General features: G+C 33.9%; 1 protein-coding gene across 2 annotated transcripts in view; it reads left to right on the top strand.

Moving 5' to 3' along the window:
• The window catches only part of OTOGL (otogelin like), a gene marked incomplete at both ends in the record, with an annotated part of 153,818 nt that extends 141,876 nt beyond the window's left edge, over positions 1-11,942 (top strand). For both annotated transcript variants that reach the window (XM_082849594.1, XM_082849595.1), the window contains 6 exons: positions 1,039-1,217; positions 1,671-1,775; positions 4,302-4,421; positions 5,815-5,860; positions 11,108-11,187; positions 11,742-11,942. In XM_082849594.1, the coding sequence (XP_082705720.1) occupies positions 1,039-1,217; positions 1,671-1,775; positions 4,302-4,421; positions 5,815-5,860; positions 11,108-11,187; positions 11,742-11,942 (731 nt within the window). The remainder of the gene's footprint in view (positions 1-1,038; positions 1,218-1,670; positions 1,776-4,301; positions 4,422-5,814; positions 5,861-11,107; positions 11,188-11,741) is intronic.
• Between the last annotated feature and the right edge of the window lie 4,312 nt (positions 11,943-16,254).

Raw genomic sequence — 16,254 nt, forward strand, 5'->3', positions numbered from 1 at the left:
CTTTTGTTTACTATGAATAAATTAAAAATAAGTTTTGAGATGTACTACACATTTTAAGCCATTGGCCAGTTTTTAAGTATAAAAAGTGTACTTTTTATTTTTCAATTTCCTCTTTTGTAATATTCCTAAATGTTCTGAGAAACTTGGTAACAGGACATAAAAATGATTCATTTTCAGAGGCTTCACAGAATTTAAAGTTGATGCCAGCATTCTTTTTAGTGTATATAATTTAATTTAAAAGTAGACAACATCTAAAAGAGATTTTTGCTCACTGTTTTATTATTATTGATGTTAACACTGCAAAGCATAAGGTTGATTTTTCTATGAAATAACAAATCTTCATATTAAGTATTAGTAGGTTAATAGAAAATAAACTTTTGTTTAATAGCTTAAAACTTTTGTATTTTTATATGAGAGAAGAGTTAAATCCTATGTTCGCAAGGCACAAAGAGCTTCTGAGCTGCATTCTTCATCACTATTCTAGCCTACTATGAGCCACTTTTAATGATGTGATAGCACATTATATCACCTACCGTCATCATAAAGTATGATTTATATGACTTTATTTTGCAACACAAAAAATTGAAAAATTTCTCTCAAAATAACGAAAAACATGAAATGTTACACAATCCCTTCATGAAGAGACCTACTGTTATTGATTTAGATTTTGCCTCCATTTATATCCACTCCCCAAAATTGTCATGTTATGTTTCCAGAAGAGGGAACAGCAAGTAGCTTGATGATCACTTTGGGCTAAAATTCTGGAATCTGCTATAAAGTATAGTTTTTAGAGGCAGTTCAAACAGTGTATAGCAGTTGAGTTTAGGAATCAATTTCTTACTCTGTGTTAAGGAATAAATGCTACATTCATTATTAAGTGAACTCGAGCTGTTAACAATATATAAAGGTAAAGATCTTTACTGGTTTTGAAAAAAATTGCATATCACAATAAAAACATAAACTTAAATAAAAGTTCCAATGATCAGTTAATAAAAAACTTAATATAGTACTTTTTGTTGACTTTTTTTGTTTTCTTAGAAAAGGATGATGTGTGTGTGTTTCAAGAAGTATCAGTATTGAATCCTGGCCAATCTATGATAAAGTATTTGGAAGGGGACTTTTGTTACATGGTAGAGTGTCTAGAAGAGAAAGATAACCTTACAGGCTTCCACACTTTGAATTTTACAATGTTGAATTGTTCAAAAGAATGTGATGTTGTAAGTATTCTTTGTAAGTCATTCTGGTGAGAGTTAATTAATCTTTAAATGGCAGCTGTAGAATTTGAATGAGTGAATACTCCATAAGTTAAAAATATACACTTGAATAGTTCTTTAATAATCTGTTAATTTGTAACTTATCTATATAATGCAGTTTCCTTTTCTTGTGTATAACCTTGAGCTTCAGGAATCTTATTACCTATACAGCTTGTTTGACCTGAGCTTGTTAAATCTACTTGATGAATCTTGGCTGCTAGATGTAAAGGTTAACATCTACTTCACTTCTAATACAGCTATATAAAGTCAGTTATTATTTGAAGTGCTTCAAATTCAACCTCAGAAATGCTTTACAGGTGTTCTGAGACAGCATAGGTTGTACTGGGAAGCACTTTCAGAATGAATTCATTAAAAATATCAGTATTGTTATTGACTAATTCAAATTATTATGCACAGCACCAGGTATACACTCCATCGCCAAGTGATTATGATTGTTGTGGTACCTGCAAAAATGTATCCTGCAAATTTCAAATGGAAAATGGAACATCAGTTATATATGAGGTATGAATTTCTTCGTTCCTAAAATGTGCTCCATGGGTAGCTGTCTGTGCTATTTTCTAAAGAAGCTGTTCTATAAATTTGAAAAATATCACTCACACACACACATAGTGTTCCACATACAACAAGCACACCCATATACAGCATGCTTACAGCACACAAGACATAGTTACATTTTAAAGTATCTGATTTCTGTTGTAAAGGAGCATGTTAACATGGTTTCTTAAACTTATTTTATCATAGATCCTTACTTTTTTCCCCAGATGTTAGGAATGGACTTTGAGAAATGTTGATTTCTAATAATTAGAACAAAGGAAAAGAACAATGTTATTTTATTCACTCATTTGAAATGAAACATTTTGATAGAAATCTGAAACTCAAGTTGTTAGCACTTTATTATTTCAGGTATCAAAGATTTCAGTGGGTAAATATGACAAAAGATTAAGAATATTTGAAAAAATTTTTAAAAAGAAGATCCCAAGAGTAATGAATGCTATACCACATCTTTCTGCCCAAAACAATAAAATTATTATTCAGAATTCTTCTGTTATCTCATAATAACTCTATGGAGGTTTGAAGACTGACCTACTCCTTTCCTTTTTTAGAATAGAAGAATGGAACCATGATTAGTACAGTTGTTAGTGATGTCATCAGATTTAGGAGTCTCACAAATTCTGTTTATAATTTACATTACCTGAAGGTAGTTCCAATTTATTATTGCTATCCTTAAATTTTTTCCATTAATAGTTTAATTATATGGAGGTCTTATTTATGTTGTTCTTAAGTACAAGGGATTACTCATAGACCCAAAAGAAAAAGAGATTTCTCCAATCCTGTGCATTTTATTATATAAGAAAAGTGAACAATTATCTTATTGTTTCATAGTCTATTGTTTTATAATTATGTGAAAAATAGTGTTATTGATTTAAATAATGTTGATATTGTTTATTTGTTTAATCATAGCAATATTTGTTTCATATTATATCATTTTAAAGAGGGAGACTTGAAAAAGGAAGCTTATAAAATGAGGAGACATAGGTGTGAGAGAAAAGGAATCAGAGACTACTTGAAAATATACAGTCATGTGGGGATTTAGTAAAAGAGCAACATAAACTCTATAGATGTCAGTAATCCTGTGATAGCCCTGAAATTTAAATAAAGATTAAATTATGTTTAGAATATTTTTTGAGAACACAAGTAATGTAATATAGGTAAACATATATGAAGATTGTTAACTCTTGGCTCTTTCAAAGATAAGCTTTAGTTATCTGGAAATCTAATTCTTATGGAACAAGTAATTTTTGATTTCAGATAAATTAGATAGTACTATTTGAATTGAATATTAGAATTAATATTCAAATTTGAATGTTTTATCTTCTTTTATACCTGGACTTGTAGATCTTTTCCAGTTGAGATTCATAGAAGACCTGATGATATTTATACATTAAAATAGAATCTACAGAAAATAAAGTTTGTCAGAATTGTTTGCTGGTTCACAAGGAATCTTCAAGTCAGAGTCTGACTAGCATTTTAAAATGCAGATTATAAAATTAAAAAAATATCAACAATTACAGCCTAATAATTATATAATAGTTATTTTCAGCTGATTTTATTTCTAAATAGGAATTCTGAAATCAAGAATGAAATAAACACTTAGGGACTCCCCTGGTGGCACAGTGGTTAGGAATCTGCCTGCCAATGCAGGGGACTTGGGTTCGAGCCCTGGTCCAGGAAGACCCCACATACCACAGAGCAACTAAGCTCTTGTGCCACAACTACTGAGCCTGAGTGGCACAACTACTGAAGCCCATGCACCTAGAGCCTGTGCTCCGCAACAAGACAAGCCACCACAATGAGAAGCCTGCGCAACACAACAAAGAGTAGCCCTGCTCACCACAACTAGAGAAAGCCCATGCACAGCAAAAAAGACCCAATGCAGCCAAAAATAAATAAATAAAATAAATAAATTTTTTAAAAAAGAATGAAGTAAACAGTATGTTGAAAAAGTTGTTAAAAGAATAGGGATATGTTTAAAAATAACCAGACGTTATAGAAAACTAGAACCACAGGTGAATAATCACTATCATCCAAAGATTTTTAAATTTTTTGGTGATAAGGGAGTAGAAGGAAAAATAAACAAACCTCAGGAGAGGAGGTGTACTAAGTATTATGACTTGTTGTTTTATAATTAGTAAGGGAATATTAGAGCAAGACCTTTGACACTTGGCCACATTAGATAATTAATTTTGTAGTAGAAAAAGATACCTATTTGCTTCTTTCCTCTCTGTTGCTTTGTTTCACATTTACATCTTGGTTCTAGTATGAAACCAAAACACCCACACACACACATGCCACATATATGTATTTTTAATTATTTTAGATAAGTTTGGGGACATTGCCAGATGGACATTTTATGTTACAAGAAGCTCTCTGAATCTTGACTTTTGATTCAGTAGGATAGGAAACATTCTACTTAAGAAATATAGCAGATTTTAATAAGCAAACAGTAACTTTCTCTTTTATTTTTAGGAGGGGAGTACCTGGAACTATAATTGTACCACATTTGAATGTGTTAAGACTGACGAAGGGACGATGATTCTGAAGTACAGTATGGTCTGTCCCCCTTTTAATGAGACTGAATGCAAAATGGTTTGTACCTTGTTATAGCTAAGAAAATTTGGCATTAAATATAATTTAGAAAATACACATTAATATGTTTTCCAAGGTCATACATACATACATTATGGCTTATTTATTTTGCTAAATGTTTTATTTTCATGTATACATAAAAGCTCTGTTATATTTTCTCAGTTTGACACTTTGAGTTATATATGGCATTCCAAATAATTTTGAGTCTCCCTGAATGGACATGATGCTATGTCTGGGTTTTTAATATGTAGACCAAAGGATTATTGAAAAATCCTTTGATCAGCCAACTTAGCCTCTTCTTTCCATATGGATTAATAAACTAATCAATCAGAACTTGGTCAAATTTCTCTTTCTTAAACACACAGCAGATTTATGCTGTCATTCGCTGTTTAAAGCATACTAGCCTAAGTGAAATTTGCCGTAGTTTCTCTGAGCATGGGCCACTGTGAAACTCAGCACATGCCAGAGCATTGCTGATTCTTTAGTTTTGCTCTTCCAATTCCCTTTTCTCTCGTAGAAGAGCCTATTGGGAGAGTAGATTTTCAAAAGCCACACAATTTTTAAAAAAAGATTCTTTGTAGCCTTAATTATTTAGGAGATAATAATCCCTAATGAAAAGTAAGCTTTATTCTGTTGTGCGAGGCAATATTTTTAAGTGTGGAGAAATAGCACAGTTTCACTTTTTTTTCATGATGTGCCATTTTAGTGATGATGGTTAGCTAGTTGGCTGGCTAGTGAGATACAATATGTACTAAAGTAATAGAATTTCAGCTCTTGAAGGAATCTTAGGCATCATCTTATTTCACAGATTCATTTTTATAGAATAAATTCTTTTATTTGAATTACAATTAGCAAGTTACTAAAAGCAATTAGCAACTTACTGTAAGAATTCCAAAATAGATGAAATTTTCTTAATTTAGCCTTTGTCAAGAGACATCCTGAAGTGGGGAATTTTTTTGAATAATAAAATATTAAAGAAAAAGAGACATCATTTTAACATTCAGTTATATTCAGGAACTCAGTCTAGTCTCAAAAAGTAGTTCAGATTGTTTCGAGGAGTTTAAAAGATATAATGGCCTCTATTTAGAGTCCCTATTAGTACTTTGATTTGGTAAGAAAACCTTTTGTGGTATTTAAAATGGATTCTTTTAAGTAAGTTAATCCTTTTGCACTTTTTCATATTACTAATGAAGAAATAACAAATTTTAAACAAAATATCTGCTCCTAATTTTACAAACAAAAATTCTTATTAGAAATTGTTAAATTTCAATCATCTTTCTATAAAGTCTTTGTGATGTTTAGTAAAAATATTGAGAAAGTTGGTTTTTTATTTCTAGTTTAGGATGAAATGACAAAACACTGAATTTTAACATTATTCCTTTTTTCTTCCTAGAATGAAGGGATTGTAAAGCTTTATAATGAAGGCTGTTGCAAGATCTGTAAGTGAAGACAAATTACATACATTAATTTGATTAGTTTTAATTGCTCATGATTATTATTTTTTCACATAAAATTCAGTTCCTATGTTGCAATGAGGGAAACAAATTTTATAATGTTTATTATTTAAATGTTTTTGTCATGCGGTTGATTATTTTGTAATTTAGTCTTTATCTTCTGGAGCATAAGTTTTTAATTGAGATGAATTTTAATTTAAATATTAGAAATTTATTGTTGCATTTTTCAAAAGGTATTGCACAGGATTTCAGTAGGTTTTAAGTTTGAAAGTGCCCTATGGTCAAATGTGCTTTGAACAGGCTGAACTACACAAAGGAGGTTATGATGAGACGTCAATAAGGATATAGAAAGTGTGATATTTTCCAAACCTATTTGAACAAATCTATGGTTCTGTATAATACATTTGAGAAATACCAATTTAGTCAATTATATTTAAATCATATATATAAAACTTCCCATAATTATTTTGACAAAATTATGTGCATGCAATATATTTATTTGAATTATAAGGTTTATTTCATAGTGCGTTTTAATGATTTTAAGGACTGAAATAGAATAGAGCGGTATTCATGCAACCATTTTTATTTATGTGTTTATGATTTTATTTTTTGTGTTCATGAATTTATGTCAAGAAAAACGTTTTAGAGGGGAGTGGAGGAGTGCTGCTTCATGGGTATGGGGTTTCTTTCTGGGGTGATGAAAATGTTCTGATATTGGATAAGGTGGTGGATGTACAACATTTTGCATGTATTAAATGCTACTAAATTGTGTATTTAAAAATGGTTAGTTTTATTTTAATGCAAATTTCACTTTAATAATAGAAAAAAATGTTCAATCTCACATAATAAAGTTATTAAAATCCAATGAAAATACTAAAACAAAAAAAAGAAAAAAGTTTTAGGAAACTTGGCATAAATAGTAATTTTAACATTGTTTAGAGAAGCTTTTGGGAAAAAAGTCTACAACACAATTCAGGTTAATAATGCCACTGTGTAGGGTTGGATTTTTAGACACAAATTATCATGCCTCTCAAGGGAGATTTCTGAACTTCTTTCATGAAGGGCTAAATCCCATAAATATGTAAGAATAGTCTTGTCTATTTAGAGGTGTTAGTCATATTGAAAACAATATTAAAATGTATTAGGGACTTACCTGGTGGCACAGTGGTTAAGAATCTGCCTGCCAATGCAGGGGACACGGGTTTGATCCCTCGTCCGGGAAGATCCCACATGCCGCCGAGTAACTAAGCCTGTGTGCCATAACTACAGAGCCTGTGCTCTAGAGTCCGCAAGGCACAACTACTGAAGCCTGCGCGCCTAGAGCCTGTGCTCCGCAACAAGAGAAGCCACCGCAATGAGAAGCCCGTGCAACTCAACGAAGAGTAGCCCCCGCTCACTGCAACTAGAGAAAGCCAGCGCGCAGCAACGAAGACCCAACGCAGTGAAAAATTAATTAATTAATTAATTAAAAATAAAATAAAATAATTATCTTTAAAAAAATAAAATAAATTAAAATTTTGATGAAACATAAGTAAAATATATATTATTGAACATAATAACAGCTTATAAATCAGAAACTCACCTGTTTTCTACTGACAATTTATTTCTCACAAAATTCCAATGATGGGTTCTGCATTTATCCTGATTTTCAGTTTAGAGAGTTTAAGTAACTCATCTAAGTCATACCTCTTGTGGGATTTCCCTCCAGGCCTGATCTCACAGCCTGCTTCTTAACCACTAGTGATATTCTGGAACATCATCAGTATAAGTTTTAGGAGAGGGCAGAGGCTGACTGATGATGTCTGCTCATCAGTGCAGGGCTGGAACGACAGAGTCTATTTACATGAGGTGTGAAAAGTAAAATCCAACACATTCATACCCACCCACAACAAACATTCGGATGTCCAATTTGTTCTTCTATTCATTTGCTGGGGCTGCTGTTAACAAAATACCAGAAACTGGGTGACTTAGCAGAAATTGATTGTCTCAAAGTTCTGGAGGTTAGAAGTCTAAAACAAAGGTGTCAGCAGGGTTGACACCCTCTGAGGGCTGTGAGGGAAGGGTCTCCTCCAGGACTCTCTTCTTGGCTTGTTAGACGGCCATCTTCATGTTCACATGGTGTTCTCCTTGTAAGTGGATCTGTTTCCAAATTTCCAGTCATAAGGACACCAGTCATATGAATTAGGGCCCACCCTAATGACCTCTTTTTCACTTGATTACCTCCGAAAAAAACCCTCTCTCCAAATAAGGTCACATTCTGAGGCACATAGGAGTATTTGGAAGACAGAATTCAACCCATAACAGCTATATTGCCAGGATTTTAGTGGGTAATAGAGTACCACTTAATGCTTTTTAATTACTGGGGCTCTTAGACACATACTAATGAAAATTTTTGCTCATTAGAAATGAGCAGTTTTTCATTGTTTTCTCTGAATCAAATGTAAACTAATGTGTATCAAATAGTCATTGTATCAAGAACTCAATGAGTGAAATTTAGGCTCCAGAATCTAAGGAAGTTTATATTTTTATGCTCTCATGTCTTTTTCCTTCTGCTTCTTTAGATTCTAGACTCTTCCATAGGTATGAGATATAGGAATAGAATCACATTGCAATGTAAACACCTTGAATTCTGTAACCCCATTTTAATTATTAGAGAAGTGAGTGTATTTATGTTATCTGAGGGCAGACAGGGGAAGATCTGTTTGACTTGACCGTATTGCTACTATTGATTGTCCGTCACGTGTCAACACTCTATTAAACCCATAGCAGACAGTACTGCAACGAATCTTCACCACAGTTCTGGAAGGTAGGTGGGGAGGTAGGTATGGTTTCCCTACAGGTGAGGAAATGAAGGTTCAGAAAAGTGTATCACACTAATCAATAATACTCAAAAGATTTAGGCCTCTCCAGTGCCTGGCCTCAGGATATTTCAATTTTGCCAATTTTACTTCAATTTTGAAGTACAGAATAATAACAAGCCTCCTCATTTTCTCTCATCTGATGTATAAGGCCTTGTGAAGTAGTTTCTGCTTTGTCATTAGAGAACCCCTGTCTGTAGTCTTTGCTTTTGGGTGACCAGGCTTTATCAGAGAGACTGTGCATACTGCGTATTGTTGCAGGTGCTATGCTAAACAAAATGTGTTACAATAAAGTCTCTGAGGAATAAATAGGAAATGGCTCTTGGCACGAACAAATCCAGCCAACTAACAATACATTTACGCTGTCCCAGTTTCATTCATTGAATGAGTTAACACAAACAGATTTTTACTGAGTGCCTCTCACGTACCAGACACCCTTTTAGGCACTGGGACCATGATAGAGGATGAAACAATATCTGCATGCATAGTGTATGTCATCAAGAAGGGGAAGAAACAATAAGAGGTAAATATACACTATTATGTCAGGTAGTGATGAATGGTATAAAGAACAATAGCGCAGAATAAAAGCGATGGAGAGGGAGGGAAATTGGGTTGTTCATTTAAGTGGGTGATTAGAGAATGCCTCTGTGATGAGGTGTCATTTGAATAGGGACTGAATGTCCTTGGGAGCCAGCCAGGTAGAGTGAAGAGTGTTCAAGGTGGAGGAAATGGCAAAGTACAGTCACAGCACAGGGATGAAAGTGATAGAAGAAGATAAGGACCTTATAGGTCATGTCAAAGATGGTTTCCTTCTTGACTATTCTTTGTTTTAAAACTTATGAGAATAGAAGGGCTAATGAAGTAACCACTGGGTGAAAGCATCATAAGGAACAAAACAGCCTGCCCTCTGCCACCAACACTGAGCCTCAGTCCACACCGTATTTGGGAGGTCGGGGAAAGGAGAAAGAACAAGCATAGGAGATTGAGGAGGAGCCACAAAGAGATGGGAGGCAGAGCAAAGAGTACGCTCTGGAAGCCAAGTGCAGAAAGTGTATCCAGGAGGAGAGAGTGATGGACTGAGTCAAACACTGCTGAGAAGTCAAGTAGGATGAGAACTGAGATGTGATCTTTGAAAATAGTAATTGAAAGTCATGGATGACCTTGAAAAGAACAGTTTAATTTCAGGCAGTCTTTGCTACCCATCTCTGCTTCAACCAGAGTGGCTTAACTTTTATATACTTCACATGTTGGGATTTCATACAAGCATTTATTTTATTTTATTTTATTTATTTATTTTGCGGTATGCAGGCCTCTCACTGTTGTGGCCTCTCCCATTGCGGAGCACAGGCTCCGGACGCGCAGGCTCAGCGGCCATGGCTCACGGGCCAAGCCGCTCCGTGGCATGTGGGATCTTCCCGGACTGGGGCACGAACCCGTGTCCCCTGCATCGGCAGACAGACTCTCAACCACTGCGCCACCAGGGAAGCCCTCAAGCAATTATTTTAAATAAAGATTTTGTGACTAAACTCATTTGAAGATTGGAGCTCTAATTCCAGTCTTTTGCAAACAAGGAAATTCAGAATGATTTAGTCTCTTTCCTAAAATGACAGAGCAAATTAGTAACAGAGTGAGATGAGAACCTTGGTTGTTTTGTATCCTGATTCAGGGATTACATTCTCTGTCATACAGCATTAACTATATATTATTGGGTGTATTATCAAGTGATAATACATCATGCACACAGAAGCATATTAATAGATTAATTAATACAAAGTGTTTTCATTAGAAATTGTGACATCATTTCAGAGCCATAAAATCAAGTATGAGTCATCCATACATTTCAACATGGTTGATAATAATTCAGTTACATTCTTGAATTTTACATTAATATCCATTAAGATAATGTGATTTTAAATCTATTGGTTTATATTTTAAAATTGATTTATATATATGTATGTATGTATGCCTTAATTATGTACATGTATATTTACCTGTACATGTACAGGTAAATATGTATTACATTAAAATATAATGTATAAATATTACATTAAATATAATAATAAATATACACCTGACACAGGTTGATGTTAGCATTACTCCATGTGTGGAATATGTTTGATTTATAATTATGATAATTATTCTAAGACAATAAGATAAAGAGATAAATATAAAGCTAGAAAATATATGAGAAAAGTTGAAAATAAATATTAACATACACTATGTAAGAGTAAAATTCTCACTATCTCTTATTATAGAAATATGTTTTATATAAATATATCAGTTTTCAATTATAAATATATTCATATGTTTAATTGAATTAAGAAACAATTTGATACGGACTTTTGATGAATAAATACATTCTGTATTTTATCAGGCAAACGAGACGAAAGAATATGCCAGAAAGTGATTATTAGATCAATCATAAGGAAACAGGACTGTATAAGTCAAACCTCTGTAAGTGGAAAAATATCATTTGTTACATAAAGCGTATGTGTCTTTCCAGAAGTATATGTGTCACAGCACTGGTAAGTTTGTAAGCCAACAAAATGCCAACACTTAAAATATTTAACTTTTGGAGATTATTCCTACATTCTAATATTAAAATATTCTGTTTGTGAAGAAGTATGAATTATTCTTGGCATAAATAATCAACAGTTCTGAATGTTAATTGCAATACAGAGAGATGGAAGTTTAAACCTAAATATATTTAACCACATATTGTCTTAAGTGTGTAATTTTAATCAGCAAAAATAGTCTTAGTTCTAACTTTTCCCACTTTAATAAGACCTGTCTGATTCTATAGTCTACTTAATTGTGATACAATACAGGTTACAATAGAATCATTAGATTGTGATTACTATATTCCATAGATCTGTCTAGTTATGTGTGCATATTTCATACTTTGAATTATGTCAGATTGCCATCTTGGACAAACAATGTGCTACCTTAGTGGAATCAATATCACTGTTCTAAAATTTTTTAAACAATTTTCTCATCTCTTCTTACAGATAAATGTTGCATCTTGCGATGGAAGATGCCCATCAGCTACCATATTTAACATCAATATTGAGAGCCATCTAAGATTCTGTAAGTGTTGTCGTGAAAATGGGGTGCGCAACTTTACTGTGCCACTGTATTGCTCAGGCAATGGCACTGAAGTCCTGCACACTCTCCAGGAACCTATAGACTGCACATGCCAGTGGAATTAAATTCTTGGATTCCAAGAACTCTATGCAACATCATAAGGTCAAATGGAGTTAATTTTTATCACTCTTTTTAAGGCACTGGGCAGATTTATACTGTTTAATAATGCATTTTTCAGACTATGGGATATGGCAATTTAACACTTGCTACAAAATAAATAAAATTTCCAGGAAAAACTAGATTTATTGACTTAGTCTGTTTTAGAGAATCAAATGATTTTAAGGTGTTCAGCTGAAATGCTGTTATATATATAATTGCAGCATGCAATTATATTCTCATCTATTAGAAGGTTGTTTCGTAGGATTCTTTCAGTTTCACTCAATAGTTTTTTCTTTTTAATTTGAAAAGTCTGCCATAGCTATTCGAATTAAGATACTCTTCATTGCTACTGTTTATTCTGGTAAATGTAATCAGTTAATAGTGGCATCTGGATAGTCATAAAGAGTGGTACGCTTAGAGACTGATCATAGAACAATAGGATTTTAGATTATTTGAAGTCTGAGTGGATATTAGGAATGTTATTGCAAATTTCCCTTATTTTGCAAATTTATCAGATAACCAGAGAAGCTATGTGACTTGTACAAATTCATCCAGTGTAATGATATAGTGAATTCATGTTAACAGCTGAATTAAGTCTACATCTTTGACATTCCAGCAATATGTTCTTTCCTTTTGAACAGTATGGTAAGGTGTGTATCACAGAACCTTTTATTCTTAAGGAGTTTGCTTTGCCTAGAATTAAGAATTTTAAACTCAATTCCTTTAAAAACAAGGAAAAAATGCCACACATACATATGTATATACATACATGTAATAGTTACCTGAATAATAAGGAACGGGGAAATGTAGCATCATTTGCTAAATAGAGGAGGGAGATCTCGGGCTTTTATTTTTTGTACCATTAAAACTGTTTTCAAATATGTTGTTATTATTTAACATTTAGTTAGCTATTTACTGTCTCATAGACGTCTGATTTTTGAGATGTATTTGCCTAACTATTGAAGTTGCATGCTATTTTTCTGTTCATGCTGCTGTTTTGCCAATGAAGGATGAAATAAAATGATTTGAATGTATTAGTTCTACAGTGGAATGCCGCACTTTTTAAAGACAGTAGATTATTGACATTTGCAAGGAATATATTCTAAGATCTTTGCAAACCCCCCAATTGTTTGCCACTTATAGTGTATAATTATCTGATTCTCCTCATCTGTAAAAAGGAGAGAATGCCCCACTTGGTATGATTGTTGTGAGGATCAAACGAAGTTGAACATCAATGAGAGAAGAGTAAAACTGCATTGAAAAGTGGATGTGGGAGCCTGATGACTAGGCTGAGCTAGGTGATTTGTTTCTATTTCAAAATCATGCTACCCAGAAAAATTACAACAGATTAGATATTTTGGGACCCCCAGGGTTACTTAGAAATGGATGAAAGAATCAAATGAACATTGCATCTGCAAAGCCCCAGTATCTACTGTATATAAAAATTGATTTAATCTTATTTGCACTTAATAACACTTATAAGTGTTCTGTCTAGACATTAACATTTCAATATTCTTTGATTCCTGTTAACATATAGATTGAATCAAATCTATTTGGTTAAAATATACTAACATTTTGCTTAAGAGAAACTGTATTTACCTCAAATGAGGTACATAATATTGTATATTGTCTACCACTCATTTCTTTATTTTCATACTCTGTTAAATATTTATTATATTAAAAATATTGAATTGTCTTTAAACCTATTTGTGGGGAAAAAGGGAAACATTTTCCTAGAATTTCATAAACATTCTCAAATACAATAAATCTATATTGAGCACTTGCTATGTGTCAGGCACTGTTCTAAGCTCTTGAGGACATGGGCAATACAAAATAGACACAGGGCTCACCCTCATGCAACTTAGAGTCTAGTGAGAAAGTAGGTATTGCATAAATAAACACACCTGCGGGGAAAGTCCAGAAGGAAAACCCAAAATTCTTTGGAATGTAGTTCAAGGTGGCCATCAAGTCAGCAGAGGGGTACAAATGGACTTTCCATAAATGGTGTTGGGACAACTGGATAGTAAACTGAATAAAGAGATGTTAGATCAGGGTATATGGAGTCTGGGATATGAACTTCTCAATGTAGAACAATATATTTTTTGATTTCTGAATTATGTTTGTATCACATATTCCTCACACTTAAATTAGTTATAAAATAAGTATAAGGGATCTTAGAAAAGAACAGTCAGGAAAGGAGGCTGAGAAAGAGTAGTTATAGAGTTTGGATAAAGCCTGGAGCCTTGATGGGGGTCATAGAAGCCAGGAATTGGAGTTATTCTGTCAAATGGTGATGAAAAGTCATTTGATTTATAGAAATAAGAGTTCACTGGTGTTTCTTACTATGAACAAAAGCCATAATGAAGTGGTGTATTAGTCAGTTTGGGCTGCTATAACAAAACAGCACAAACTGGGCAACTTAAAAACATCAGACATTTATTTCTTACAGTTCTAGAGACTGGGAAGTTCAAGATCAAGGTGCCAGCAGACTTGGTGTCTGTGAGGGTCTGCTTCCTGGCTCAAAGACAGCAGTCTTCTTGCTGTATCCTTTCCATGACAGAAGGGGTAAAGGAACTTTCTGGAGTCTCTTCTAAAAAGGCACTAATCCCATTCGTGGGGGCTCCACCCTCATGTTCTACTCACTGCCCAAAGGGTCCACCTCCTAATACCATCATATGGAAGGTTAGGACTTCAACATATGAATTTTGAGGGGACATGGCCATTCAGCCCATTGCAAATGAGTTGAAAGGTGATAGGTAGATGATAAATTGGACTCAATATGTGCACTGCTCCTGATGTACTCATGCCCAGATTCACTCAAACACATGCTTATGTTTCTGCAGCTGGTGCCGCCTGCTCCCATCTTCATCACAGTTTCCCCTCCCAGGCAGCCTGAGGCAGCTAGGCAGGAACAGCACAGCACATGTGCAGCAGGCCCAGACTAAGCCATTGACCTCCTTGCCTTACTCTGACCACTGTCTCAGTCTTCTGGGGAGGAAGGACTGCATCCCTCCCCCATGTCTGCCTTAGGGGCTCTGGTTTCTCCTACCACTTCTGAGCCTGGAAGAAGCATCATGCCCCCTGATTACCATGAAGAACTGAGTAATGCAGCCTGGAAAAAAGGAGGAATTAATACCCTGTGAAGTAAACTCTGAACAATGGACAGGTCCAGGAGCCAGCAGGTAAATTGCTCACTGTCACCCCTCATCCTCAATGACTATTCCAAGATGCAGTGGTTCGATTTGGCCTTTCCAGATATATCTGTTTGGTGTAAGCAGTGGCCTGCTCTCTAACAATCTGACTTGTATTAGCTTTTGTCCCTCTCCTGCCTCACTTTCCTTAAATCAGTTCCTTGAAGAGTCTTCTTCACCTCAGTAAATGACAACTGTCAAATTTAGTGTGTGTGTGTGTTGCATTAAAACTACAAGATGTGATTTTTAGCTTAGATTTTTTAAACAGCTAACACTCTTTATTGAGTCATTTTGGAAGGGAGAAGAGTAAAAACAAACTCTCTTGTATTGTTTGTAGGAGAAAAATAATACAAAACATACACATAAATAATTTCTATTGTCACTTTGTTTATTTTTGTTTTTCTCCCTGCCCCTCCTGATCTGGGATTAAATTGAACATAATTTTTAATTTCTTTAAGAATTTTTAGTGAAAGCAGTCTTGAGAAAAAAGAGCAAAGCTGGAGTTATCATGCTGCCTTACTTCAGACTCTACTACAAAGTTACAGTAATCAAAATAGCATGGTATTGGCACAAAAGCAGACACATAAATCAATGTATCAGAATAGAGAGCCCAGAAATAAACTCACACACCTATGGTCAATTAATCTATGACAAAGGAGCCAATAACATACAATGTAGAAAAGACAGTCTCTTCAGTAAGTGGTACTGGGAAAACTGGACAGCTATATGTAAAAGAATAAAATTAGAACATTTTCTCACAGCATATACAAAAGTAAACAAAATGGATTAAGGACCTAAATATAAATCAGAAACCATAAAAGTCCTAGAAGAAAACACAGGCAGAACACCCTTTGACATAAATCATAGCAATATTTTTGAATCTGTCTCCTAAGGCAAAGGAAACAAAAGCAAAAATAAACAAACAGGACTTAATTAAACTTAAAAGCTTTTGCACAGCAAAGGAAACCATCAACAAATAAAAACACAACCTATTGAAGGGGAGAAAATATTTGCAAATATTATGACCTGTAAGGGGTTGATATCCAAAATATATAGACAGCTCATACTATTCAATATCAAAAAAATG

Source organism: Leucopleurus acutus, assembly GCF_964270905.1.
Source record: "Leucopleurus acutus genome assembly, chromosome: 11".
Classification (NCBI taxonomy): Eukaryota; Metazoa; Chordata; class Mammalia; order Artiodactyla; family Delphinidae; genus Leucopleurus; species Leucopleurus acutus.